The 27,665-nt window shown below is 54.8% G+C and overlaps 4 protein-coding genes across 5 annotated transcripts in view; 2 read left to right on the forward strand and 2 right to left on the reverse strand.

Moving 5' to 3' along the window:
* The window catches only part of ECE2 (endothelin converting enzyme 2), a 29,197-nt gene extending 16,530 nt beyond the window's left edge, over nucleotides 1–12,667 (reverse strand). The window contains exons 1-2 of the mRNA XM_046658965.1: nucleotides 12,466–12,667; nucleotides 7,451–7,734 (exon numbers count right to left, since the gene is read on the reverse strand). Coding sequence (XP_046514921.1) covers nucleotides 7,451–7,734; nucleotides 12,466–12,661 — 480 coding nt within the window. The 5' untranslated portion in view covers nucleotides 12,662–12,667. The remainder of the gene's footprint in view (nucleotides 1–7,450; nucleotides 7,735–12,465) is intronic.
* Nucleotides 3,920–5,132, forward strand: CAMK2N2 (calcium/calmodulin dependent protein kinase II inhibitor 2). The gene is made up of 2 exons (XM_046658966.1): nucleotides 3,920–4,088; nucleotides 4,929–5,132. The coding sequence occupies exons 1-2, from the start codon at nucleotides 3,920–3,922 to the stop codon at nucleotides 4,997–4,999; spliced, it is 240 nt and encodes a 79-aa protein (XP_046514922.1). The 3' UTR covers nucleotides 5,000–5,132.
* Nucleotides 12,668–13,381: 714 nt separating the features above from the next.
* Nucleotides 13,382–21,003, forward strand: ALG3 (ALG3 alpha-1,3- mannosyltransferase). Of its 2 annotated transcripts, none has more exons than XM_046659600.1 (9): nucleotides 13,382–13,620; nucleotides 15,298–15,397; nucleotides 15,495–15,642; nucleotides 15,752–15,912; nucleotides 16,401–16,521; nucleotides 16,950–17,155; nucleotides 17,311–17,387; nucleotides 18,032–18,176; nucleotides 18,313–18,561. In XM_046659600.1, exons 1-9 carry the CDS (start codon nucleotides 13,425–13,427, stop codon nucleotides 18,473–18,475), a joined length of 1,317 nt encoding a protein of 438 aa, XP_046515556.1. In that variant the 5' UTR covers nucleotides 13,382–13,424; the 3' UTR covers nucleotides 18,476–18,561. The 2 variants fall into 2 exon arrangements, with proteins under 2 accessions (XP_046515556.1, XP_046515557.1); XM_046659601.1 differs by lacking the exon at nucleotides 18,313–18,561 and adding an exon at nucleotides 20,870–21,003 and having other exon boundaries at nucleotides 13,385–13,620.
* On the reverse strand, nucleotides 18,782–27,205 carry VWA5B2 (von Willebrand factor A domain containing 5B2). Its single transcript, XM_046659599.1, has 17 exons — nucleotides 27,048–27,205; nucleotides 26,710–26,867; nucleotides 26,052–26,183; nucleotides 25,680–25,804; nucleotides 25,124–25,279; nucleotides 24,634–24,744; nucleotides 24,345–24,553; nucleotides 24,148–24,259; nucleotides 23,487–23,672; nucleotides 22,469–22,640; nucleotides 22,063–22,376; nucleotides 21,366–21,555; nucleotides 20,907–21,263; nucleotides 20,054–20,191; nucleotides 19,878–19,961; nucleotides 19,550–19,794; nucleotides 18,782–19,463 (listed from the first exon to the last, which is right to left on the reverse strand). The coding sequence occupies exons 1-17, from the start codon at nucleotides 27,188–27,190 to the stop codon at nucleotides 18,915–18,917; spliced, it is 3,381 nt and encodes a 1,126-aa protein (XP_046515555.1). The 5' UTR covers nucleotides 27,191–27,205; the 3' UTR covers nucleotides 18,782–18,914.
* Between the last annotated feature and the right edge of the window lie 460 nt (nucleotides 27,206–27,665).

Below are 27,665 nucleotides of genomic sequence, written 5' to 3' on the forward strand. Positions count from 1 at the left end.
ACCTAAGACACAACAAAGCTTAATAACATACTCCAAGTCACACATTAGGTAGAAGGTAGATCCTTGAATTGAATGTAAACTCCATGCTCTTAACTACTATGCTCCTTTCTAAGTCAACTGATTTGTCTGGGGCACGAGTGTGAGGTTGGTAAATGGACTGTATCATTGGCTTTAAACCTTTTTAAAAAAATGATTAAAACCTTTTTATTGTAAATGTAACATACTCCAGAAGTATACGGAATAAAAGATGAAATTCATTCTGCAAGGATCCCAGTACCATCCTCAGAGATAAACATTATTACCAGTTTGGTATGTATCCTTCCAGATCTCTCTTTTATATCCATTTACATACCTAAACACACTATGTGTGTGTGTGTGTGTGCATGTATGTAGGTGTGTACGCATATCTGTGTATGTATACTTTTTTCTCATATATGAAATCATACTCTGCACTTGTTATTTGGTGACATTTTGGCAGTCCTTGGAGATCTTACCAGTCAATCCACACAGATCTGCCTCATTCCTTTTTGTGATTTATCAGCCCTGCAAAATAGAATGAGTCCCAGAAATACCCTCATGATGTGGACTTCCTTTGAGTGGACGGGGTGGGAGCAAAGGGCCCCAAGAGAAAGTTTAAGGAAGGAGAAACGTGGTCATGAGAGATATAAAAAGATGACCCAGAAATATTTGTAACAGGTTGTATTTGTTTCCTAGGACTGCTGTAACAGAGCACCACAAATTAGATGGCTTAAAACAATAGAAACTTATTCTCTCGCAGTTCTGGAGGTGAGAAGTCCAAAATCAAGGTGTCGGCAGGACCATACTCCCTCCAAAGACTCTAGGGAAGAATCCTTCCTTGCCTCTTCCCACTTCTATGGGTCCCGGCCCTCCTTGGTGTGTCTTGGCTTGTAGCCGCATCACCGCTTCCCCACATGGCCTTCTCCCCTGTGTGTATGTGTCTTTGTACATCTGTCCTCTGCTTATAAAGACACCAGTGATTGGATTGAGGGCCCACCCTACTCCAGTATAACCTCATCTTAATTTAACTAATTACATCCGCAAAGACCCTATTTCCAAATAAAGTCCCATTCTGAGGTTCCAGGTGGACATGAATTTTAGGGGGGACCCTATTCAACCCACTACACAACCCCACGGTTTCCCCTTGAATAAAAGTACCATTAATGCTCAATTGTCAAAAAGCGTACTATCATGTTTAGAACATATGGATCAAGTCCACTAGGTTTTGAGGGACTCTGAATTGAGAAACTCAATGCACGGTCACAAAACTCCAAACAAACTTTATTTCATTTTAGCTGTGAAAATGAATTTTTGCCTCATGGGCAGGGATGCAGAACATCAAAATTTTAAGCAGAGAATCACAATTTAAAGAACTCCCCCCACATTTTTACAACACAGCTGAAGCTTATATATTGCTATACTTTTACGATTTTGCACTTAGGTCTTTTGCTTTAGTTGTGATACAGTATGCACAGCTGGGACAGGAATAAGATTATTTCAGAAGGAGCTAAACAAATGAATTCCAAGTTAAGTTGCTTAATCTCCCTCATTCGAGGGGGAGAAAAGACAGTTGCTTCAACTCCCCATCCAGCGTTCTAATCTCATCCTTGGCAAGAACCCTCATGGCCCCTTTCTCACTTTTGGTGAGGGGCAGTTCATTACCTCCTGGGACAATCCACCTCAGGACAATGATTTCATCTACCAAACTGTCCTTAATGTAGGTTCTATCATCTCTGTGCTTCAGACTAGAACTTGGAGGCTCAGAGAAGTATGCATATTATACAAATGCAGGAGGAAAAGATTGGAAGGATATATTTCAAAAGTTTTGTGTGATTTTTCCATATTTTCCTAAAATATTACAAGTACAAATGAATTAAATTTTAAAACTATCATTATGGGGCCTTTAGTTCAAGGTCACACAGAAAGTGTCAGAGCCTGGATTGAAACCCACTGCTGGACAACCTCCAGTGGGAGTGGAATTTTCTGGACCTTCTCCTAGTGACCCTGAGCACCAGCCTCTCTTGTCCTTCCAGGTCTCCCGACTCCTATCACTCCAGCTGGGCCTCCACCTCCAACTTGGGCCCTCATCCCAGAGACAGCAGAGGAGGGCTTGACAGGGATGGGACCCCAGGTCTGAAGCCTTGTGGCCGGCACAGAGCCATCCTCTGACGCCACCTCCTCCCCCCAGTCCTGGTCCCTGAGGGCAGCCACCATTGCATTCGCCTCTGTCTCTGTGGGACTAACACCTGGTGAGGAGTTGTTGGAGGAAGGAGACCCAGCACCAAGCAGCCTCACTAGCTGGGTGATTTGGAGGGAAGGAGGTAAAGCGCTTCCGGAACAGTGGAGACCCCTCCGCCTCGGTTTGGACTGAACATACGGGATGATTATTACCCTTATCAGCACTGTCGTCACTGTCGCCGAATGTGAGACACCCTCCTCCCCCAAGGCCAATGATTGCGCCAGAGCCCCTGCGAGCTAGTCAGCAGGTGACGCCGCCGCTGACGGCCAGCCGGCGAGGTGGGGAGGGAGCCGGAAAGAAGAGGACGCGTTTCCACCGGTGCGGCGAGAATAGTCACCTGACCACCCGCAACGGGGGCAGGGGGGGGGCCCTCTGCCCCTCCCCCTCTACCTCGCGGCACACGCGGGCGCGCGCTGCGTCCTCAGGCGCTCCGGGCTTCCCTGTGTTACCTGCAGCCAGGGCGCCCCCCGCGACGCCGCCATTCATTCCTCCTACACTGCGCGCGAGGCGCGGGCCTCCCGGGACAGGGAGAACCACAGGGCGCGGCGGGCGCTCTGAGCCCGAGTTTCGGCGCCAGCAGCAGCGCTGGGAGTGGGGGCCTGTCCTGCTGCGCGCGTCGGCCCAGTTACCGAGACCCTTCCGAGGAGAGACCGAGATACCCAGAGACTCAGGAGATGGAGACACAGTGGCACATAGGTACAGGGGCCAAACATGGAGACAGATACAGAACGGTACAGACACTTAAAAGACAGACGTAGACAGAGACCGTGACACAAAGATATGGGGCACAGAGACAGAGATACAGACAGACTCATAGAGACAGACTGACATACGGATAGGCAGAGACAGAGACACAGAAGGGCAGTCAGAGAAAAACATTCCAGATGAACAGTCTAAGACTCGAAGAGAAACCTGATACAAGAGCGCGCCAACGGCGGGGACAACACCCACTGCCCTGAGCTATTCCCGCGTCCCGCGGGTTCGCGCAGTCCCGCACACCTCACCCGATACCCGACCCTTTCTCTGCCGCATTTCCAGTGTTCCCTCCTTCGAATGCCGGCCCTGACCTACCCCCCAATTCCCAGTCCCCGTTGTTCGCCTCTCAGAGCCTCGGTGCCAGTCTCTGCTCCCGCCCCTCGGGTGCCGGGCTCGCTCCCTCCGCGGCCACTTGCCCCGTCCCGCCTCTCCCCACCAGATCCTGCACCCGTTGGCCGGTACCCTTCGCCTAGCCGCCACTCCCGTCTTGGTGCAGGACCCTCCCACTGCCGCTCCCTTCCCTCTCTGGAGAGCTGGGCGCGCTCCTGGCCCCCCGCCCCGCCTCTCTCCCTTGGCCGGTGCCCGCCCCGCTTTCACCGCGCCCCGCCCGCCGCGCTCTGCGGCAGTCGGGCGCTCATCGTCATTCCGCTCTCGCCGCCGCCACCCCCGCCCCCCGCGCACCGCCCCCGCTCGGTCCCCGCCACCGCCGCCGCCGCCGCCGCCGCCGCCGCCTGCCCAGCGGCCCGGGAGGCGGAGGCGCGGGGGAGGAGGCCCCGCTTGGCCCGGCAGCCCCGGATGCTGCATGACTTCATCCTTCCGCCGGCTCCCCTGCTGAGCTAGGGCCGGTCCGGCAGCTAGCCCGCGGTCCGCGCCCCGCCGCAGTCCCGCGCCCACCCCGCGCCCGCCATGTCCGAGATCCTGCCCTACAGTGAGGACAAGATGGGCCGCTTCGGCGCCGACCCCGAGGGCTCCGACCTCTCCTTTAGCTGCCGCCTGCAGGACACCAACTCCTTCTTCGCGGGCAACCAAGCCAAGCGACCCCCCAAGCTGGGCCAGATCGGCCGAGCCAAGAGAGGTACGCGGCCGGGCCCCGGAGTCGCCGCCTGACCCAGAAACCCTCCGCTGGGCGCCCCCCGGCTGCCGTTCCCCGCCAAGCGCCCGCAGCACTTGCCGCAAACCAGCGCAGCCAGCCGCTCGCCGGCCAGGGTTTGAGGGGGGGTCTCCCCTGCAGTATTGTGTCCCCCTCTTCCCCTCTCCCGGGAACGCAGTGCCCCGGATTTGATGCTCGCCACCTCTGGAAGTAGAGCCCTGGCACCCAGGCGAGGGGGAGGGGCCGGCCGGGGCATTTGGGGCTGCCTGGAAGTGGGAACGTGGGGCGACGGGCCGCTTCTTCAGGATCAAAAACTGAGTCGGTGGATGCTACTGAAGAACCTTCTGGTGGGGAGGCATGTCCGATTGGTGAGAGGGCAGAAGGGCCTGGTTGTCCTGGTTGTCTGTATGGGGAGGGGGTTTTCTTGGTGCCAGGATAGGAAGAGGGGTTCAAGCAGCAAGAGGGTTAGGTTGGACTAGCTGGAGATCCCATTTGAGGAGGGGGATCCCATGAGCAAAAGGTTTCTGATCAGCTCGGATGGAGGCGAGCTCAGGCGGCGGGAGGGTTTGGACAGGGAGGTTGAGCGGCTGGAGCCTTTGGAAGAGGGGGCGTTCCTCCACAGGGAGGGGAAGGGGTCTGTGGGAGCTGGGCTCGGCAGTGGGTTGAGTCGGCAGGAGAGTTTGGATGGGGAGGGCACTGTGGCACGGGAGTCCGAGGGGCGCCGCTGGGCCACGGGCAGTAGCTGAGCGGGGCGCGAGGACACGGGGCCCGTTCTCGCCGCCGCCCCCCGAGGCCGCGCGGCTGACGCGCTTTCTCCCTGCGCAGTGGTGATCGAGGATGACCGGATAGACGACGTGCTGAAGGGGATGGGGGAGAAGCCGCCGTCCGGAGTGTAGACGCGCCGGCTCGGGCGGCGGGCTCCGGGCCCAGCCCCGCAGCGGCCAGGAGCGCGGGCCGGCGATGCGGCTGCCGGCGCCCCCCGCCCCGGCCCAGGCGCCCGCGGGCGGGGGCTGCAGGGCCGCGCCGCCTCCAGGTCGGAGTCGCTGCCGCCGCCGCCAGGCACTCCGGAGCTGTCCGCTTCAGCACCACGGCGGCGGCAGTAGCGGCGGCGCGGACCGGCCGGGAGCCCACCGCCGCGCTCATGCACTTTAGAACCTCGGGCCGCAGCTCCACCCCACACACCGGAACGGACAGAGACCCGCGGCCCTCAGCCCCCGGCCCGCCCCCTCCTGCACGGCTCCCCTCCCCGCCCCTCTCCCGCCGGTCTGGTCTGCAGACCCGGCTGCCTGCCGGGTGTCGGACCGCGCGCGCGGCCAGGGATGTTTGGCTGCGTATTTGCATGAGCTTCCCACCCACCTGAGCCCAGCCCTCCAGGCCGCTCCTCACCCCCACCCTTGTCTGGCGTGACCCCAGCCTCAGCCTCTTTCTAAGGGACTTCCTCAGCACATTTGTATTTTTATATCCGACTCTTTGTTTACTGGCTCCCCTCATGGTTCCCCCCCCCCCCCCCCCCCCCCCCCCCCCACGGTCTCGGCCACACTCTTCTGCGCCTGGCAGATAGGACGGGTGTTGAGGCTGGGATGGGGTAAGCCCCCAACATGGTAACCAACCACATGGCCAGTCTGCCCAGACCTGACCCCAGGCAGCTCTCTGGCAGACACTTCCCCTAGAGGTATCACCTTCCAAGGGCCCAGGTCTGATTTTACCTTGGACCCCTGTGTCCTGCCCCTGGAAACCTAAATGGGGACTGCTCTGTACCTTTGGATGACACCTGTGGCCCTGGAGATGTTCCCAACCCAGGGGTGTCCTTTGTAAATGTTCCCCCATCCTCACTGTACCAGGAGTGTGTGAATAAACACAGACCTCCCTGTGTGTGTGTGGCCGCTGCTTCGGTCTGCTCAGGAGCCAGGCCAAAATGGCTCCAATACCTTTTGCGGCAGGGGGCAGGTACTTGGGAATCTCAGGTGCATGTTGCTGGTAGGGAAAGGTTGGCAAGTAATCACAGGCAGGCCAGCATGGCCTGAGAACATCGTTACAAGTAGACTCCTTGGGTAAATACATAACCCAAGCAGGATAGGTACCAGAGTTGAGGCTGCAGCTGGGGTCAGAAGCATAAAGCAATCTAGATTCAAAGTCTGCAGCCTCCTGTGGAAAAATCCAGGTTGATTGGGGGTCAGTAACAGTCCCCAGGGATGGTCTCTGAGTCTGGCTGGCATGCAGAGGGGTTGTGCTGAGCTTTGCCCCAGTGGATGAACCACCCAGTGGTTCAGTATGGTGGGGGAGGAAGCTTGGGAACCCAGGAGAGATCTGAGGAACCCAAGAAGAAAGCCAGAAACCTGGGACTTGGGATCTAGTTTGACCTAGGCTGTATTGTTTCATGGGGGGTTGTTCCCATCAGTTCTATCTTAGGCACGAGGCCCCTGGGATGTGAGCACCTTGGACCCAACCCTAAGCCCTGAGTTAGGAATTCCAACTACTTAAGGAGGCCAGGGCAGAAAGGCAGAGAAGGCTGGAGTACCATGCTTCTGGCCTCACAGCTGAATGGCACTGAGGAAGTCCTCATGATCTGAGTCCTGGAGGAAGCAGGGTGAGGTGGGAGGTGTGGGGGGTGAGAGGATCTGGGCCCCAAGGGCCAGCTGGGCCACACTGAGCTCTTTGCCCTTGTGCATGAGGTAGAGATGGAAGTGGAAACCGCTGCTATAGGTTGCATGCCTCAGGGACCAGCCGTAACGGGCTTGGGCATAGTGTCTTGTCCGAAAGTGGGGGGCAGCAGAGGTCAGTGAGATGAACCGGCCCCCAGGGACCAGCACCCGGCTCACCTGCAAAGCAGAGAGAGAAGCCATTGGTGAGAAGCCCATCTCCAGGTTCTTAAAGGTCAGTATTGCCCCAGATGACCTCCCAGGTTCTATACTACATCCAGTAGCTCAGGGCTTTCTATGGCAAGAGAGTGAGCCTTCTTCTCTGCCCCTGGTCATTCCATGGGGGTATGGCTATCTTCTAGACAGCTAGGAGCACAGAAGTGATGTCAGATGCAGGGGGCACTGCTCTCCTGCAAACTGCTCACCCTCCCAGTCTATGTTACCTGTCTGGAACCCGGCTGCTACCTCATCCCGATGGCAACCCAGTAGCTAACCATCAGCCTCTGTGAACCAGGCCACTCCAGCCCCCTATAATCTTGACCCAGCATAACCCTCCCCTTCCTTCAGGTAACCACAATCCTCAGGGTGACCCATCACCTACTCCAAACTATGCCTTCTCCTAGCTGCTGAGTTCTTCCAATCTCCTGAAGCCTCAATCCCCTCGTTGCACACCTCTTGGTCTGCCCTCCTCTCTTGTTACTCCCTCACCTCACTCAGCACCTGGTCCACAGTGTGGACACCTTCAGAGGACACGGTCCACGGATCCTGCTCTCCAGCCAACAGGGCATCCAGTGTGCCCTTCTCAAGCACCACGTCAAAGGAGCCACTGGGGAAGCCCAGCGCCCGCACGTCCATGGTCTCCCAGCGCAGCTTGGGCACATGGGCATAGCGAGCCCGCATGGCAGCCACCACTACTGATGAGTAATCCACACTGGTCACATCAGGGTAGCCCCCAAGGTACAGCTCGTAGCTCAGGGCACTGTTCCCGCAGCCTGGGTGGGTGGCAAAAGGGCTAGGTTAGCTTTGGTTCTCGCCTCCCTGATTATCCATCCACTCTTGCCCCAATTCCTCTCAGCCCAAACCCTCCCATATTGAGGGAGAAGCAGCATCGTACAGAAAAGACCATGAGCCTTGAAGTTATACAGGCCTGGGCACATAGCCTGGCTCTATCATTCCCAGCTGTGTGGCCTAGGGCAAATTGCTTACATACTAGGAATTTGGATTTCCTGTTCAGAAAAATGAAGATAACGATACCTACCCTACGTGCAGGATGTGATGCACTAAATTTAAAAGGTAAAACAACTGGAGAGTAGCTGAAGGAGCTCTGAACCTAGGAGTTCAAAGATCTGGGTTCTGATTTCCCTAGTCGCACAGCCATGGCAAGTCATTCAACTCTGAACCTCAGTTTCCTCAGACTCTGAATGGGGATAATATTGGCATTATTAGGACCATAATATTATTATTAGGATAATATTTGTATTATCCTAATCCCTAACCTCTCAGGGAATCTCTGATGATATCAGCCCTGGGAAGACTTCTTGTTATGGGTTATTATCCTACTTTGGTGTTCAAGACAGAGTTAACAAGTGAAGGGGAAACTAGTTGGGGACATAGTGGAGCTGACCCTCTGTAATTCCTTAATGTATGTATTGTGCACTACATATTGGGTTCTGCTGATGAAGAAGAGTCCCCCTCAAGGAGCTCATGCTCTCATGGGAGGAATAGATGTGTAATCAGGCAACTGCCACATAATGCTACAAGTGTTTCAATAGGGACAGGCTGCAGGAGCACAAATGATGGTCCCTGTCCCCACCTTAGGTGGGTCAGCCAATGGTTTCAGGCAAGCTGACAAGCAGTCAGTCTTGAAGAATCATAACACTCTGGTAGGAAGTGCTTAGAAAGCAGTTCCAAAGAGGGCAGGGTCAGGTGTGAGAAGAGGTGGAGGTTAGAGGAGTGGATGTGGATCCATAGCCAAGATGGCACAACTTCCTTTGAAGATACATTGGCCTCTTCCAGGCCTTCTTGTGGTCAGTCTCAGCCTGAGAACAGGCCAGGATGACAGCTCTTGGTGGCTCCACATGGGGATTCCCAGCTCTTGGGATTAGATTGCCTTTAATCCCCATTCGCCTCCCTAAGAGGATCATGGGATCAGCTGTTGGGATAGCCCTAATCTAGCAGGGTTTGGCACCCAGACAGGGCACCCAGAGACTGCTGGCTGGTCCTCAGCTGCCCCTTCTTGTGTTCCTCCTCAGGCCCTGGGGCCCAGGGAGAGTACTATCTCACTTGGAAAACCCAATGCATCCTTTCCCACACTGGAACCACAGCAAGCTCCAGTAGATACACTGCATGGGATGGCAGGTAAGGGTGGCTGAACAAGAGGCCCTAACTCAGTTCAGGCTGAAATTCCCCTGGGTTCTCTGCCCTACAATTGCTTCATCACCTCACACCTAACCTCATATGCCCGCAGAGCTCTGCTCAAGTGTGGACAAACCCACATTTCCTTCCTTTATTCCCCTTGGTACAGGAATGGCATCTTCCGAGAGAACTTTATCAAAGATGAAGGGAGAACACAATCTGACCACAGGGACAGTCATGCTTACAAAGCAGTGGTTTCTGATCCTACTGCCTCAGTGACTTGGTGCCTCTTAGTAACTAAGATGGGGCTTGGGAAGGCTATGCCTCCCTAGATGGAGACTTAGGGAAGCAGAGCCCTGTAGAATTGAGCCAGATCCAAGAACCCATTACGTGGAAGCCCAGAGCTATGTGGATGCAATCCCAACACCAAGAGACTAAGGCATAAGCCAGAATACCAATTCACTAATTTATAACAGGAAAAATAGCTATCATGGGGTCTGGACAGTCAATCCTTTGGTCAGTCCCTTCTCTCTATATATGAAATACAAATTGAATCCAAATTATGATCAGAAGATTCCTACGGAGCATGGAGCCAATCAAGGAAAGAGAATCACAGACTCGTAATGACAGCAAAGCTGAGTCAGCCATATGCATTCAACTGCCATGAGGATATTCTAGCCATGAGGACCAGACACACAAGTCTTCAGGCAGGGTACTCTGTTCTTTGAACAGTCCTGGATAAACTGTCTCTCTGACTCCCATTTTCAATAATAATAATGATAGCTAACAGTCATTGAACACTGGGTCCTATGCTAAGCAACTGACAGGAATTAGATCAGTTTATTTTCACAATAGTTCCATACAGAAGACAACTATTATTACCATTACCATTTTCCAGATGGGGAAACTGAGGCTGCCCAAAGTGGATAAGGAACTTTCCCAAAGTCACACAGTCAGTGGAAAAGCCAGAATTTGGATACAGGCCTGTCTCAATCTAGAACCAGAGCTCTTAAACCATTATGCTAAACTGTCTCCCAGTTTTCAAGAGGCCCACTGTCAGTCATGACATTCCATCTTTAGCTGTATCAATATGACCATTAGGCTGTAATTCACAATGTAGTCATTGTACTAGTTTCAACAGAGTTCTAGATGCCTCTATGCCCATCTGCATGCTACAGCAGGAGAAATAGAAGCTCTGGAGTCAGATAGCATCCTTACTTCACCACTTACGTGCCGCATGACAATAGTGGACACTGTCAGTGCTCTGACCAGATCCCCCTGGAGTGTCCCTAGGTTTTGGCGTGTTTGCTTCTGACAGTTTGTATCTGTGACTCTTCAGGCTGAAACCCCCCTGAGGGAAACTTTACCTCTGATCACAATCCTGCTTGGCCTCTTCCCCTTCCCTGTTCCCTCATTCTCTTACCAATTTCGCCTGGGAGCACTTCCCAATAAATGACTGGGACATGAATCCTCATCTTAGGGTTTGCTTCTGGGGAACCCAACCTGAGACAAGGACCTAGAGCAGGGGTCACCAAATCCAGCTTGCCACTTGTTTTTGTAAATAAATTTTTATTGGAACACAGCTATTTTTATTCAGTTACGTATTGTCTGTGGTTGCCTTTCCACTAGTTGTGACAGAAACTGTATAGCCCACAAAGACTCAAATCTCTACTATTTGGCCATTTTCAGAAAAGGTTTACCAACATCCATCCCAGAGTAAATCTCATAATACTTATCACTCACCTCAAGGGGTTGTCATGAGGATTTAAAAAGTTAGAAAGAGCCCAGCACATTCCCTAGCACCTACTCAATTTATCTTTGTTGAGGTGGAACGTGACAGGGTACTCCCCAAAGTTGTGAGTCCTGTTCTTAGATCTTGGGAATCCTGCCTGGAAAGTTTTCCTTTTTGATTTTTAGACTTTTCTCCCCTCTATCCAGAAAAAGATACCTCCCCATCAAGCAGATTTTAAGGCGGTGTTACTCTGCCAATCAGCAGCATGAGAATCAGCTGTGGGTTTGTTGAAAATACAGATTCCCAGGAAGAAACCTAGACTGTCCCTGGAAGGAGACTCTCAGGGTGCAGTCCAGCTTTCCAGATGATTTTGAATGACACCAAAGCTTGAAAAACACATCTATGGTAAATCTATAAATAAATTCAATGGTTTAAAAGCACAAAATTCAAGAAAGTCTTTCTCTCTGGGGGAAAGGACTTTGATGGACCACACAGAAAACCTTGACTATACACAGAGCTTTTTATTTCACCAGGCATTATTCTAGGTATCTTTCATACTCACTCATCTTAAAACCCCAATACATAAGTACTCTTATTTTTTTAAGGCTGAAAAATGAAGGCACAGACAGTTAAGTATTTTGTCCAGGATTACACAGTTAAGATTACATGAGCCAAGATTCCAACATAATTAGCCACCTCCAAGGTCCAAGTACTTAAGCACTAGGTTACACTTCCTTCCTAGTCCTAGGAACGTTCTATTTCTCAAACTGAGTAGGGTATACACACATATTAGATTTATTATTTAGACCTTACATATATACATTATAGATGTCTCTTTCACATATATGAAATATTTCACTTAAACACATGCATGCTTTTACAAATACCAAAACAAACGCTATAATTAGAAGTAAACCCGTTGCTCAATCAAACCTCACTAGAACCCCCAAGACTGGCAGTGGGAGAAAACCCCGAGGAGGCAGCTGGACCTTTGAGAGTCCCACCTTGCCTCCCAGCGCTTGTTTCTTTTGGGGGATCGCACCAATCTCGGCTGCAATCTCCCCTTCGACCTCAAAGGGCGCTGTCCTCATCCTCACTGTACACGGGGCACAGGACCAAGTTTCACATAGGGCTCAGAGAGTGACAAGATAACTCTTTCTAGGCGACAATTGCTCCCGGTGACCATCGGCGCAAACAAAAAAGTGCTAGGCGTTGTGCTCGAGATGCCTGCACGTGCCTTATCCGACTTAAGCTGCAGTCCCATTTCTAGAAGTGAATCTGAAGCTCAGAACGAGTTCACGACTTAAGTCATACAGCCAACTAGTATTGGGACTTGAACTAGGTCCTCTGAGCTCTCCAGCGCTCGAGGCTGCTTCCTGAGGGTCCGGAACGGGTCCTGGGTCACCTACTACGCTCAGGCTCAGACTATATTTCTCCAGCGGGCCCCCGGACTAAGAATCTCTTGGCTCCTCTTTGCCCTGGCTAAACACTGCCGAGATTCTGAAAGTACTGGATCTTGGCTCCCAACTGGGGTGTCCTCTGAGAGGGGCAGACAGACGCAAAGAAAGGGGATGGGGCCAGGCCAGGGCAGGTCCAGCCAGCTCCATCTGGGCTGGGCAGCGCCTGGACTACACACCTAGCACGAGGATACGGTCTTCCGGCCGCAGCTCCGGCTCTAGGAGGGCACGGAAGGAAGAAAAGTCCCCGAACCACTCGTAGGGAGCAGAGTCGGCAGCGCTCCGGTAGCGCTGGTCCCAGTACTGCACCTCTCGGTACTCGCAGTTCTGCTCCGGTAACTCTGGCTGAGGCGCGGGGGCCCCTAGAGAGACCATGCTCTCCGCCGCAGGGCCTGCCCAGCAGCCGGCCGACACCTTTGGGCGGGGCTTGGCGCCCCTATGTAGCCAATCGGGATGGCAGAATGTGGGAGGCGTGGCCTTTGTGTTTCCGCCCACCACCTGAAGCGGTTCAACATAAACACGTGGAACTTCCGTCCCCTGCTAAGCGCTCTTCTAAAAATCCTCCGGCTGGGGAAACCATATCGTCCAGACCCCGACTCCTCCGGTTGTACTGCTCGCTCATTTCCGAGCCACACTCATGGTATCAGACTCACTTGGGCTCATCACTGCCTCCTCTCATATTTTTAGTTTGGCCGGCTCCTTCCATTAAGAAGTCTGAAAACTAATGAAAAACTCATTTCTTTCCTGTTTTGAGCACACAGAAGACTCTGAGGGGAGGCGGGGGGGGGGGGGGGGGCGGGGGGAGGGGGGGGGGGGACGACACAGATCTTTCCCTCCAGCAGGGACTGGCATGAACACAGATATTCCCGGCACAGGCGAAGTGTTGGGCTGGGGTCGCGGGGTAGGGGAGAGGAGACAGCGCGGGCAGAAATGTTACTTTTCTAGGCAAACGGTCGATCTACATTAGCGCCTGTGTGCCCTAAGTATGTAATGAAGAGAAAGACCATTCAAAATAAGGACTCGGGGAACTCTGATCAGCACTCACAACGTTGCGACGCCGGGCGCCGGGAGCGGAACCTAAGTGCCTAAGTGTCTGGCTTCCAGGGAGGCGGGCCCACAGGAACGGCGCACCGTGAAGATGGCGGCGGGCGTGCGGAAACGCGGCCGGGCAGGTCCAGCAGCACGGGCAATGGGACTCTGCGGGCAGTGGCTGCGGCGCGCCTGGCAAGAGCGGCGCCTACTGCTGCTGGAGCCGCGCTACACGCTGCTGGTGGCCGCCTGCCTCTGCCTGGCGGAGGTGGGCATCACCTTCTGGGTCATTCACAGGGTGGCATGTGAGTGCGCCGAAGGGGAGGGGAGGGGAGGGAGAGGGACCCGAACCCCTGACCCAAACAGGGACCCAGATTCGGATCTCAAATCCATACCCCGGATCCTACTTAGTCGTCAGTTGCAAACCCATATCGTTTACCCAAGTCCCAAGGCTGCTCCACAGAAAACCAATCCGGCTCTTAATCCCTCCCCCATGACGGAAGGGGAGACCCTAGAGATTGGCCTTCTGCCCCGAACGTACGGCCTGCCAGGCAGAGAAAGTAAACCAGGCTGGGAGTCGGAAGACCTGGGTCCGAGTTAATGTACTGCTGCTGCTGCTGCTTGTCTCCGTGGCTTTGGACACGTCACTTCTCGTGCGAGGTCTCAATTTTCTATCTGTTCAATTGAGATCTTGAAAGTCTCTTTTCAGCGACGGCGTTTTGTGATCACTGGAGTCCGTTTGGCATTATTGGCGGCTCTTTTCCAGGCTGAATCTAGACATGGGGCTTAAAGCTTTCTTGCTAAAGACGATTAATTCAAGACATTTATTGAGTGTTTATTATGTGCCTAACGCTATGCTAGGTGCCAGCGGTTCAGTGGTGAAAAACATAGACAGATTTCCTGCTTCAGTGTCTGGGTCTGGACAAAGATAAGTTAGCAGAAAATTATAGTGCATCATATTCATCATGGTAGTAGTAAGACAAGGTGCTATAAAGGACACAGGAGGGCACCTAGCCAGACTGGAGGAGTCGAGAAAGGCTTCCTAGAGTCTCCCTTGAGAGGTAAGAACTAGCCAGTTGAGCAAAGAGAGAAAAGAGGAGGGGGAAGAGAGGCAGAGCCTAAGCAGAGAGGATCCTGTTTCAGAAACCTCCAGTCAAAAGAGAAAGTCTGGTTCCTTTGAGGAACCAAAAGAACTTTTTTAGAGGCAGAACACAAATCAAGTGTGGGTAGTACTGAGGGATGGGACTGCAGAAGTTGAGACCAGATTATGAAGGGGTCTGGAAGCCTTAAGGTTACACTTAGCGTGGTGGTTAAGAATTTAGGACCCCATGAGTTCCGATCTGAATTCTACCCTTCCTAGCTCACTGACCTTGAGCTAGTCACTTACCCTCATTAATTCATAGGTTCCTCTTCTAAAAATGGGAATAATAGAGTTTGGTCTTTATTTTAAGAGCCATGGAGAATCATTGAGGGGTTTTTCTATTATATTGGGGTGGGAACTATATTATAGTGGGGTGAAAGTGGAAGCTGGGTGCCTAATTAGGAAGCTTTTGCATCATTGAGGCTAGAGATTATATTAGGCCCAAATTTGAATATGTAACAGCAGAGAAGGATGAGATAGTAGAAATATTTAGGATGAAGGATAGGCATGATTTGGTGACTGGTGGTAGGAAAGGAGAGAGAAGGAAATATCAAAGATGTTACCCAGATTTGTGGCCTGGGCAGCTGGGACATTGATGGTGCCATTCATGGAACCCAGGAAGGAGAGCAGATTTGGAGTTGAAGATCGTGAGTTCAATTACAGACATGTTGAGTTTGAGATGTCTGGGTTCACCCAGTGAATGTCAGATAGGCAGTTAGATAAGGAGTTATGATAGAAGTGCTGGGAATGAGCTAGAACTCTGTGCTTGGATGGGCTGGAGATATAGAGGGCAGACAAATTCAGAACTTGGAAGTAACCACATCATCCTGTCCTTTTCCAGATACAGAGATCGACTGGAAGGCCTACATGGCCGAGGTAGAGGGCGTCATCAATGGCACCTATGATTATACCCAGCTGCAGGGTGACACCGGACCTCTTGTGTGAGTGGGGATAGGAGGATCAGCAAGGATGTGAGGGGCTGACTGGATACCAGGCTGTGTGGCCTGACCCAGACTCACGTTCCCTTTCATCTTCTAGGTATCCAGCCGGCTTTGTATACATCTTTATGGGGCTATACTATGCCACTGGCCGGGGCACTGACATCCGTATGGCCCAGCATATCTTTGCTGTGCTCTATTTGGCTACCTTGCTGCTTGTCTTCTTGATCTATCATCAGACCTGCAAGGTGAGTCCATGCTACCGAGACCAGGGGGCCCCAACCTGGGAGGGCTGGGGAGCAGAGATGGCTCAGAGTTGGTAAGCTGACCTTGTTCCCCACTGTGCCTACCTCTCAGGTACCTCCCTTCGTCTTTTTCTTCATGTGCTGTGCCTCTTACCGTGTCCACTCCATTTTTGTGCTGCGGCTCTTCAATGACCCGGTGGCCATGGTGCTGCTCTTCCTCAGTATCAACCTCCTGCTGGCCCAGCGCTGGGGCTGGGGCTGCTGCTGTTTCAGGTCAATACTCCTCCCTTCTGGCCCCCTCTCTCACTTTTTAAATTTACATCACTTTCTCCCTAATTTTCTGCAGCAGAGGGAGTAAGAGTGGCCAGACAATGTGGATTAGTCAGGGCCCTGTTAAGCAGGTCCAGGATCTATAGAAAGGCTCTGCTCTCACCACCCCCACCCTGCCAAAACAACCCCCCCTCCCCCATTTCTTCCTTCCAGACAGTATCTGTTATTGGAGTTGGTCCTTGCCCATTCTAAATACTCAGTGTGTATACTGGCTCAGTCTGGGCAGAGAGACAAGGTGTTTGCCCCCTGCCCTCAGCTTCCTCCCAGGCTGCCTTACCCTCCCTCCGGCAGGTCTGAGTGTGGGCCCCATCCAGGAGCTTGCTGGCAGGGGAGGGGAGGAGTTGCTATAGTGATGGTAGGGAGTACATCTCTGGGTGGGCTGCATGGCCCTGGAGCTGATCTCAGCCCTTCCTCTCCCCTGCCCTCCCCAGCCTGGCAGTCTCTGTGAAGATGAACGTGCTACTCTTCGCCCCTGGATTACTGTTCCTTCTCCTCGTGCAGTTTGGTCTCCGTGGAGCCCTCCCCAAACTGGGCATCTGTGCTGTCCTTCAGGTACCCCCGCCTCACCCGTTCCCCTTTTTAATGAAGGGGAGGCCACTCTTTTTGGCCTCCTTCCATCCTTGAGACTTCCTCAAAGCCAAGAGACAGGGGTTTGGAGTTGATTCTGCTCCTGGCAGCCACTACCCCTGGGCTTTGGTTTCTTTAGCTGTAAAATAAGGGTGTTGAACTAGATGGTCTCTGAGGACCTTTCTAGCTCTGCCCATTTATGACTTGGTGAATCCAACTTAAAGCACTGTTATTACTTGCCTCCTCAGCTTCTTTGGCCCCAGGCTGTGGCCTGGGTTGTGGGCTGGCTTTCCTGCTATCCTGGTGGGAATTAGAGAACCAATGAGTCCTACAACCTTTCCCACTCCCCTCAGTGATTAGCATGGTGCTGAGGTGAGCCTGGACAGCTCTGCTGACATCACACCCATCCTCAGGTGTTGCTGGGGCTGCCCTTCCTGCTGGAGAACCCCATCGGCTACCTATCCCGCTCCTTTGACCTTGGCCGCCAGTTTCTCTTCCGCTGGACAGTTAACTGGCGCTTCCTCCCAGAGGCCCTCTTCCTGCATCGTGCCTTCCACCTGGCACTGTTGGCCGCCCACCTCACTCTGCTCTTGCTCTTTGCCCTCTGCAGGTGGCACAGGTGAGAAAGAGGAACAGTGCCATGGGCAGAGATTGGGGAAGGAATGAAGGGTCCAGGCCCTAGGAACTCCTTGGGGGAGATTTTGAGCTCGAGGGTGAGTTGAGAGCTTGGCACACAATGGGGGCTTGATAAATGTCTGAATGGCTTCTCCCTAGGACAGGGGAAAGTATCCTGTCGCTGCTGAAGGATCCCTCCAAAAGGAAGGTTCCACCCCAGCCCCTCACACCCAATCATATCCTTTGAATCAGCAAGGTAAGTCCTGCCCTCTCCAGGTGCAGGTGGGGTCCTGGTCAGCTAGGCCTGGATGGCTGGGACCTGGGGGAGGGAAAAGGAGGTACCAGTAATAGCCATAGGGCCCATGCATAGAGCTCCTGCTCTGCACCAAACACTGTGCTGAGCACTTACATATTTAAGCACATTTTATTCTTAATTCTGAATATGATTGAGTTGCCATTATGTGTTCTGACTCTGCTTTGTGCTTTCTAAGAGATTTATATACATTCTAACATTTAAAGCTAACAAAAGACCCTAAGATAGGGATATATTTTTATTATCCTCATTTTACAGGTGGCAAAATTAGGGCTTTAAGAGGTTAAGTAATTTACCAAGGTCACACAGCCAGTGAGTAATGGACTCAGTAGACCTTATGGCCCTGGGTATTACTGTCTCCATGTTAGATTGAGGAACAGGTGTAGATTGGTTAAGAAACTTGCCCAAAGGTCTGCATTTAGGAATGGGAGAGCCCGGGGCTATCTGACCCAAAAACTTTTGCCCCTCTGCTTTGGAACCTCCCTGTCCGACAACCCCACCCCTCACCCCTGCCCACCCCAACTCCTGCCTCTTCTGCACCTGCCCTTGGCCTTGACCACTGCATACAGATTGTTTCTACCCTCTTCACCTCCAACTTCATTGGTATCTGCTTCAGCCGCTCCCTCCACTACCAGTTCTACGTCTGGTATTTCCACACACTACCCTACCTCCTGTGGGCCACGCCTGCACGCTGGCTCACACACCTGCTCAGGTACCGGCTGGGACAACCTGGGGGAGTGGGAAGGGCTAGGGAGCCCCTCATCCCAAGGATGTGACCATGGAGGGGCTGGGGTGAGCTAAAGGGTCTAGAAACTGAACAGAACCTGGAGCTTATTTCTCATCTCCAGGTTGCTGGTGCTGGGGCTCATTGAGCTCTCCTGGAACACATACCCATCCACATCCTGCAGCTCTGCTGCCCTGCACATATGCCATGCTGTCATTCTGCTGCAGCTCTGGCTGGGCCCCCAGCCTTTCCCCAAGAGCATCCAGCACAGCAAGAAAGCCCACTGAGATCCGCCTCTTCCCCTCCAGTCCATTTTCAGGACCCTGGATGGGGATGGACTCTGTGCCCTTCCCAATAAACCTTACCAAGTCCACCTTGGTATATGGAGGGGCCTGGACCAGGCTGTGAGGGGCATGCATGCGGCAGATAAAGAACTCATTCAGGCAGTCCTAAGAGGCACTTTATTGCATAGGTTTTGGGGACTGTGGCTCTCTCCCCTTCCACTGCACTGCACAGAGCTCAGAGGGAAAGGGGTACCGGGTGGGAGGAGTGGGAGAGAGCACAGGCAGGCACTTTCTGTGGGGGCAAGAGGATTCTGGGAAAGGAATGAGAAGCAGTGGGGGGCAGGCTGTCACCAGCCCACCCCTTCCCAGCACCAAGAAGCCGGCCCTGGGTGGCAGTGACTTGCGACTGTTGGGGGGCGCCAGCCTGAGCAACACGCAGCCCTCACATGTTTGCTGGGCTGTAGCACAGCAGGTGTAGCTGCAGGTTCTGGTCCCAGTGGCGCAACAGCAGGAAGAGACCCCGGGCTGCGGCCTTGAGGGCAGCCAGGTCGAGGCCGTCAGGCAGGTGCTGAGCCCGCAGCCAACAGTCGGCCTTAGCTGCTGCCAGTTCCCATTCGCCAAAGGCGGCTGCACAGCGGTGCTCCAGCCACGCGAGCGCCACAGCCGTGGCCCAGGTCCGGCCCCGCAGGTCGGCACCACAGGGCCCTTCCGCTCCCTCCGAGGCCTCCGTGTCTGAGCCCCGCCCACTGTCCGCCTGGCCTGGACCCTCGGAGCCCGAGCTCGGGGATGGGCTGCAGGAGGCCGTGGCGCTGTCACCCTGGCCGACACCAGGACCTAGAAGTGCCCAGGGAGATGACGCCGAGGTGGGGCTGAGGCTGGCGCGGTGCGCAGCGAAGGGCGAGGCGCGGCACAGGCGCTCCTGCGGGATGCGCACCGCCGCGCAGAAGGGGGCGTCCAGGCGAAAGGAGCCCGGCGCCTCCTGCAGCCGCACCTGAGGAGAGAGGAGGTGGGGGGAGAAGCGAGCTGAGACGGCGCCCTGGCCCTGGCAGCGCCACCCTCCACCTCCCGAGTCCTCACCAAGGGCAGATAGTCATGGTCGCTGCCATCACTCTTGCCGTCACTGGCCTGACCCATGTTGGGGCTGCAGAGTTTACGGCTGTCTGGGCCTCTGACTTTCCGACGGCCCAGACTGAGCCTGGAGGGAGGCTGGGGAGGTGGGCGATGAAGACCTCTGGTGGGGGCTGCAGGGGCCCCTGAAGCAGGCTTGGAGTTGCCATTTAGGTCCTGGTCCCATCCGCCTGCCAGAGAGCCTCCGTGCGGTCCTGCAGTGGGGCCAGGCCATCAGTTCCAGGAGAGGCCCCTAAGCCCGCCTACTCCCCACTATTGCCTCAGATTGGGGTGTTACCTTTAGAGTGGACAACTGCGGGCAGAGGAGCTGCGTCTTGGCGGTCCTGAGAGGCAGGAGGGGTGCCTGGGGGCTCTGCTGGCTCTGCAGGGACACAGAAGGCAGGTGAGGTTTGCCCAGGAGGGTGGCCAGTGAGGTGAGGTGTGGCACCTGAGGTCACCTGGGAGGAACTCTACCTGAGCTCCGCACCTGCAGGGCTGAGGGCAGGACCTCCCTAGTGGTGGCGTCTACAGCTACAGGGCAGGTGAAGCAGGAGGGGGCAGAGCTGACCTTGCTTGTCTGAAGGGCTCGGAGCCAGGACCTCCGGGCATGGCCTGCGAAACCAAGGAATAGCATCGTGAACGGGTGTATGTGTAGGGGCGGGGGTTCACTTACCCCCTACAGAGGGCTTTGTATAAAAACTTCTCAGTGCTCCTCATAGCTTCTCCCTCTGTCCTGGCCCCCTGGCCAGCCAGAAACAACATTCTTTACACCACCTGTAGGAATCATCGACTGGTTTCTTTTTCCATCTACTCATTTCAGGCGTGTCTAATAGAACTTTCTGCGGTGATGAAAATGTTCTGTATTTGTATGATCCTATATGGTAGCCACTATTTACATGTGACTCTTAAGCATCTGAAATGTGGCTAGTGCAACTGAAAAACTGAAATTTTAAATTTATTTAATTTTAATAGTCTTCCCAAATGACAGGTTTCTTTTTATATTACGGGCACCATGAATCATTACAAGATCACATTTCCCTCTGTGTTGGGTGCTAGGAAGCTTGCCGATTTGGGGTCCTATGCTTGCAGGGGCACATAACCTCATGGTGTGCATCTTTAATATGACCTCATTCTCCACTTCTTTTATTATCCCTTTTTTCCCATTGCCTTGCGTAATTTTTTTTCTTGTCACTGTGGATGAGCCACCTCAAATCATTTGTGAGCAAGGTGAGATAGAGAGAATGATCAAACACACAGACCTATGCCTCTGCTACTCTGTGCCCCATACAGGCTCCTTGGGCCCTGACTGGGCCCACCAGCAACTCACCCCGGTCAGCCATGGTCTCGGTCCCTCCTCGGAGAGCCAGCTGCTCATTGTCCCGGACCAAGGAAGCTGCTGTCAGCCGATGAAGTGCTTGGTCCCAAGCACCTTCTCTTTCAGGGGGTGACGGAGACAGCGAGCCATCATCCCCAGGCCCCCATAGTGTCTCTAGCCCAAGACCCACCTCCCAGCACATAGGCTGCTCCCCACACAGGGCCCGGATCACCACATGGCAGCGTGGAGTGAGGGGAGCCAGTGGCACTGCTGCAGGGGCCGACTCCCCATTGGGGGGCACAGCTGTGAACAAGAAGGGTGGTTCCATCAACATGTCCCAGTCCATGGGGGCTGGGGAGAGCAGGTTTCCTGGGGAGAGACAGTGGCAGAGCAGAGGCAGTGTGGTGCCCTGGACTCCACCTCCCCAAGGCCTCCTTGGTGTCAGAATCCAGCTCCCCATCCAGTCCTTACCTGAGTCATCCAAGCCCTGTCCCAGCTGCTGCCCTGGCTCAGGGCCCGGCCCATCTGGGGCTGCACCCAGAGAGGGATGCCGGGGGCAGCCGGGAACTGGGTTCACCCGGCCTGGGGGTGATGAGAGGCTTCGGCCAGCCAGAGCCACTCTGCATCGACGGCCCAGCACCTCAGCACTTAAGGCTCCAGCCTGCACTTGAGAAGTGGGGTCCACTGGTCAAGGAATGCAGAGCTCCTGGCCATCAAACTTAGACACACAACGGGCCACATGCCCCTTCGTCTGAAACCCTGGATGGCTGCTCACTACCCTTAGCAGTAAGGCCAGGCTCCTTATGGCCCCAGCCCCATTCCCAGTGTCATCTCCCTCCACGCCCTCTTTCTCACTTGAGCTTGTTGCTTGTCTCTGTTTTCGTTCATATCTTTGCTCTCTTTGCTTGCCTAACTTCTACTTATTCTTCCAGACAGGACTCTTGCCTTCCTGACTCCCTCAGACATGGTTAGTCACCTTGACTCTGAGCCCCCATAAAACCGTGTCCCTGTGCTCATCACTGTGTTGCATGGTATCATCATTGTATATTTACCCATCTATTTCTTCAGCTAGACTTAATAGTAACCACTGCGAAATTTATGGCATACAGCAGATGGTCAATAAATAGTTTGCTGGATACATGGAAAATGGATGTGGACTGAATCTCACCTTGACTGGAGTGAGTGGGGGTACAGGCAGGGGGCAGGAGCGAGAGCCTGCAGGTTCTCCACAAGCCAGGCTGCGGCAGCCCTGCTGAGAAGGGGGATGCAGGGCAGTACTGCCCTCAGGGGAGCCAGGGCCCTGGGAACCAGGGGACTCGCTGCTGCCTGTGGAGCCTGGGCCTGGCTCGGGGCTGGCAGAGCAGTGGGTGAGCACATACTGCTCCCGGATGTATGAGGACTGGAAGATGCGGCGCCATATGGCTGTGTCAGAGGAGGGGTTGGGTCCAGGATCGGTGACTGGATCTGTCAGAGCGTCAGTACCTGCTGGGAGACAGGAGAATAGACCCCAGCCCTGGCCTCCCACTGCCCACTCCTTCTCCAACGCAGCCACACACATACACCGGGGCACTCACTGTGCTCTGAGTCCCCCGCAGCCCATGGGCTGGACAGCTCTGCTGACACAGTGCCTGTTCCCAGTGGCTCCGAGGTGCCAGTGGGCTCAGTGCCAGGGCTGGTGGCAGATGGCGCCTCCTCTGGGGACGGGAACACGGAGCCACCTAAGCTCTGCCAGCCAGGCTCTTGGCCCTAGAGAGGGATAGTCATTGGGAAAAAAAGCAGATTGTAGTTATACATAAACTCTTTCCAAACAGGATTTAAGATGGCATACCGCAAGAGCCAGTAAAGTTAATAAACCAGAAATGGAAGCATATATGCTAGCCATGGGGTTAATAGAGCTGCTGTGGCTGAGCTTCAGGTTTGGCCCTGAGCTTCCCAGCAGCCAGGCAAAAAGGCAAACCGTCCATTATACAGCTCTCATGATCAAAAAGGAGGAAGTATGCTTAGTTCTTCTGGAGAGATAGAGCTCTTCATAATAACTATCACTTCTCAAACTCCTATGTGTCAAGTATCCTACCAAGAACAAGTACAATATGACCTCTAATTACAACAACGCTATAAAAAATAAGTATGAGGAAATTGTCTCAGAGAGGTTAAGTGACTTGCCCAAAATGAAATGGCTAGCACATGGCAGAGCTGGGATCTGAGATTTCATCTAGACTATGCTCTGTCTGTCCCTGAGTGTTAACGAGAGATAATCAGATGGTGCTTTCTGTAGGGCACTGTGTGCAGTAATGAGCAAGTTTTGACAAGAATCTCACAGCAAATGCTGGAGCTTTTTTCTGTGGCTTTGTGCTTTAGTGTCCTTTGGTAAAAGCCAAGGGCAACCCTTTGCAGGACAACCCAGTGGAAGACATCCTGAGAGGGGCAGGTTGCAGTCACCCTGGGGGGGGGGGGCCAGTGTGATCTCTGGGGAGGCCTTGGGAGTAGGAGAGTTTGGCAGAGAGAGGCACAGGGAATGGAAGAAGGGTTTTGAAGAGATGCGGGGGCTTCAGCCATCCCAGGCCCACCTCCCACACCCCAGCCTAGGCCTACCCTGGGAGGGCGGGGCCGGAAGCTATCCACCCTGAAGAGTGAGCAGTAACCCAGCAGCTGGTCGCCAGGGTAGAGTGCTGGGATCTCCCGGGGGGTCAGTAGTGCCTCCACTGCGTCGGGCACAAACCAGTCTACAGAGATGTCACTCAAAGCGGGCTCCAGTGCCTTCCGCAGAGCCTGCACCAGCTGTGAGGAGTGGCCAGAGGGAAGTCATGGGAGAGAAAGAGGTGCCACAGAGCCGACAGAATTGCCCTTCCCCTGATGCCATCTGCCCAGCCCCTGGGCTGAGGGGAGCAGAGTCACAGTGGGGGTAGGAAAAAACAAGGGGACTGAGTGCTCAGTCCGCAGGGCTTGGTCTGTCTCCTGGCCTGAGCTTGCCACGTGGATGAGCAAGATTTTCCAGGACATGGCTCAGTACCAGGACAAAACCAAGAATAAGATTTGGGGTGTGGTCGGAGGCCATGTACCCCCACCTTTGGCCTCCTGAAGCACCCACAGAAGCTCCAGCAGCTCCCCCCGATTGGCATCTCAAGAGAAGGTAGGGATTGGAGTGGTCAGGGTGCCAGAGACCCTGCCACCTGACTGGGTTCTGTTGGAGACTCAGGGTAACTTAGGACACGGGCTTCCAGGAGTCGGGAACAGGACCCAGGCTCAAGCTCACCAAGGGCTGCAGCCTCTCCCCAGGCCTCAGGAAGTAGGCTTGGCCCCTGCTGAGGGCAGACAGACCCTGGAGCAGCTGGTGGCAGGCGGGCCCCAGCCCAAAGGAGAAGCACCTGATGAGGGAAGGGAAGCAGCTGTGACCCTCAGGAGCTTCTTGAAGGAGTTGATTTCAGGCACCTGGCTCTGCCCACCCCATACCTGGCTGCCCCCCTGTGCCACCTCATGAGCTCCAGGGTTTGGTGGGTAACAGTGGCCATGGGCGAAGCAGCAGTGAGCAGGAACAGCTGCCGAGGGTGGGCCCTATGCTGGGGCTGCCCCATGGCCCAGTCCAGCGCAGCCAGCACATCTGGGGGACCACTCACAGCCTGCAGGGTCTCAAGGCTCTCACAGATTAGCTGCACAGTGTCCTGGAGAGAGAAGGCAGAGGCTGGGCCATGCTGGGCTGAAACATCTCCCCCAGGACCCCAAATCCCTGGGCCACACTCACATCACTGCAAGGCCGGCTCTCTAGGAAGAGGGGCTGCACTGACGTGCCAAATATGGCCAGGTTGATGAGCGTCTGGGACGGGAGCGACTTCACAGCCAAAACAATGGCATCCTGGGGAAGGCCAGAGAGGACAGCGTGAGGCAGGCCCCACGGGCACTGGTAGAGAGTGAGGGACAGCAGATTGCCTGCCTTCTCCAGGCTCTCTGAGTGAGAGTCCGGAGTGTGAGGGAGACTCTGAGTGCGTGTGCAAGGCACTTGTGTATATGACTCTGGAGGTGTATATGACACTTGGGTTTGGGCTTAGGTGTGACTGACTATGCCTTTATGTATGAGAGAGGCTCTTGGAATCTGGGAGAGATGCCTGCATGTGTATAAGAAACAGAGAGACACGTGTGTGTGTGTGTATGTCTTCAAGAGGCTGCCGCCAGCCCACCTCAGACCCACTGCCTCACCCAGCCCCCGGGCCTGCCCACCCCGTGTCCCCACAGGCCTTGTGTGCTATGCTGCTGCCATCCAATAGGAAGAGGAGCTCCCGCGTAGCTGAGCCCAGCTGTCCAGGCTTGGAGCTCAGGTCTGGGCAGAAGCTCAGCACCAGCACGGGGTTCAGCAGGATATCCTTGTGGAAGCGTCTCTGCAGGAACCACACCTGAGACAGGAGCCCTGCGTCATCCTGGGCCAGGCTTAGTGTCACTCCAACCTGGGCTACCAGCAGGACCCAGCCCTGGGGCCTTTTCTGTCTAATCCACCCAGAGGGGGCACCTTTCTGTAGTCATTGGAATAAAGGCCATAGCAGAGGCAGGTGGCTGTCCTCTGCCTATGTCAGACTTAGCCCCCATCCTCTGAGACACATCTCAGGGAGACTTGCATGGGCCCTCCTATGACAATACTCATCAGCCCTCTGGAATGGTGGTGGCAGCTACTGAGAAGCCCTGGTGAGAGCAGAGGCCCCCCACCCATCCCAACATGAGTCGGCTTGCCTGCTCCTCATGCACAAATACAGCCAGCAGTGCGGCCAGGGGTCAGACCAGGACCCCAGGCAGCCATACCTGCCGGTCCCCATCACTGTCCCTTCTCTGCAGCCTCTGGAAATCCCGGCGGGCCCTCACCCGGGCCTCATATTCTGCTGAGCTCAGGCTGCCGGCCTCCAGCATCAGGTGCGGCTGGTGGGGCTCTGAGGAGGAAGAGACACAGCTCTGTCAGGGAAGTCCTTGTCTCTGGACTCCAACTGCCCAGTCCCACTGCCCTGGGAGGACCTTGCAGTTCCAGCCTCCCTGCACCACTGGGCGCCACCTCACAGATGACGTGGTCCATCTGGTTTGCGGCCTGGAAATTTAGACTTGAAGAATGCTACCCAGGTGGTCCTGAAGCAGGTCAGAGTTGCCCAGTGCAACTCCCCACTGCATGCCCCAGCCTCTTACCACTAGGGTGCAGCAGGATCTCCAAGACCCGGTCACAGCGGTGGCCCTCTGCCAATGTGACACAGATGGTGGCTGCGGAGCTGGCATGAGGGGGCGCATCTGCCCGCAGAGCATGAGAGGGGCTCTCCAGGCCTGAGGGACATAGAGGCAGGGAGAGGCGATGATTGCCCCACCCCAGGCCAGCACTGAGCGCAAACATCAGCTCCCCAGACAACAGTGGTGTGGGCAAGCTCCTGACTGATTGAGCTCAGCTCTGAGCCTAATCTATGGGGTCAGTGGACGAGGGGGGATTTGCCTGCTTATGAAAGGCTGGGCAGTAGATTCCCAGCTCTGTTCCTGGCTCGCCAAAGACTTATACATCAAGCAATTGCTGATTTAGCATCCTTTCCAGCCTCTTGCACAAGGGAATGCCACTTCTTCACTTGGATTGGTCTCATTGTAAGCATCTCTCTTCCCATTGGTGAGCGGAGTGGGATATAAATAAATTACAATGACACACCTAGGGGTGTGTGTGTTATGTAGAAGCAGCCAGGGAGTGCTCTCACTGTGAGACTGGAGGTTCCCAAGGCTTAGGTACCTGTCTTCTTCTGTCCTGTGTTCCTCCCATCCCCAAGCCTTGAATTATTTCCCAGTCAGCTACACTGGGAGGGGCACCCACCTGCCAGCAGGCACGGCCCAGTCACCAGCATCTCGAAGGAGAAGGTGTATGGGGCCGGGCAGCGGGCAGGGCCTGAGAACACGTCCGGAGGGGCAGCTGGCTCCTCCCAGGCCAGCCCTTCCTCCTGAGGGCTGCCCACCCCGAAGCAGCTGGTAGGGCTGGAAGGGAGCATGAGGAGGGTCACTGAGCCACTACCAAGGCCCCTAGCCCCTCTGGCTGACTGGCCCCAACCCTTCCTCACCCTGCCCATCCCCCGGGACCCCCTGCCAAAGCCCCCTCACCCGCACTAGACCCAGAGAAGCCGAGGGAGGGACGAAGAGAATCACCATAGGCCCAACCTGTCATCACAGAGCCCCGGAGGCCTGGGGGGCCCCAGCGGGCCTTGCAGGGCCAACGGGGTGAGCACAGAGGGCAGAGCCACGCGCAGCACCCCATCAGGCCTTGAGGGCAGCTCCCGGCTGCTGCGCAGGGTCACTGTCATGGTGCCGGCCGCGGCGATGAGGCCAGTGGGCAGCACCAGCGTGGACCGGGCCTGGGCCAGATCCAAGACAAGATGACCTATGATGAGTGAGAAAAGGGGTCAGAAGGGGCTGGAAGCAGAGGAGATGGAGGGAAATAGGGGTGGGAGCAGGCACTGAGTCAGGGGAGCCTGGGCAAGGGGGACTTTTGAGGTTGAAGGGACACTGGGCTAATGCATTGGTGATGCAGGATGGAGGCATGAGATGAATGATGGTAGGAGAGGCAGGTTAATGGTAGAAGGCTCTGGCTGTCATCAGGAAAGGGAGAAGTGACATCACTGCTAATGGAGGGTTGAAGAGGAGAAGGGACCATGTCCACACCACACCCAAGATCCTGGGGGACCCATACCTTCTGCCCCTACCCATTCAAACCTTGGACATCATCTTCCCAAAGGACCCTCCCTTGTGGACTGACATCCCCGGTAGCCTGGAACCCAC

The sequence above is a fragment of the Equus quagga genome, chromosome 4 (genome assembly GCF_021613505.1).
Source record: "Equus quagga isolate Etosha38 chromosome 4, UCLA_HA_Equagga_1.0, whole genome shotgun sequence".
Taxonomy (NCBI): domain Eukaryota; kingdom Metazoa; phylum Chordata; class Mammalia; order Perissodactyla; family Equidae; genus Equus; species Equus quagga.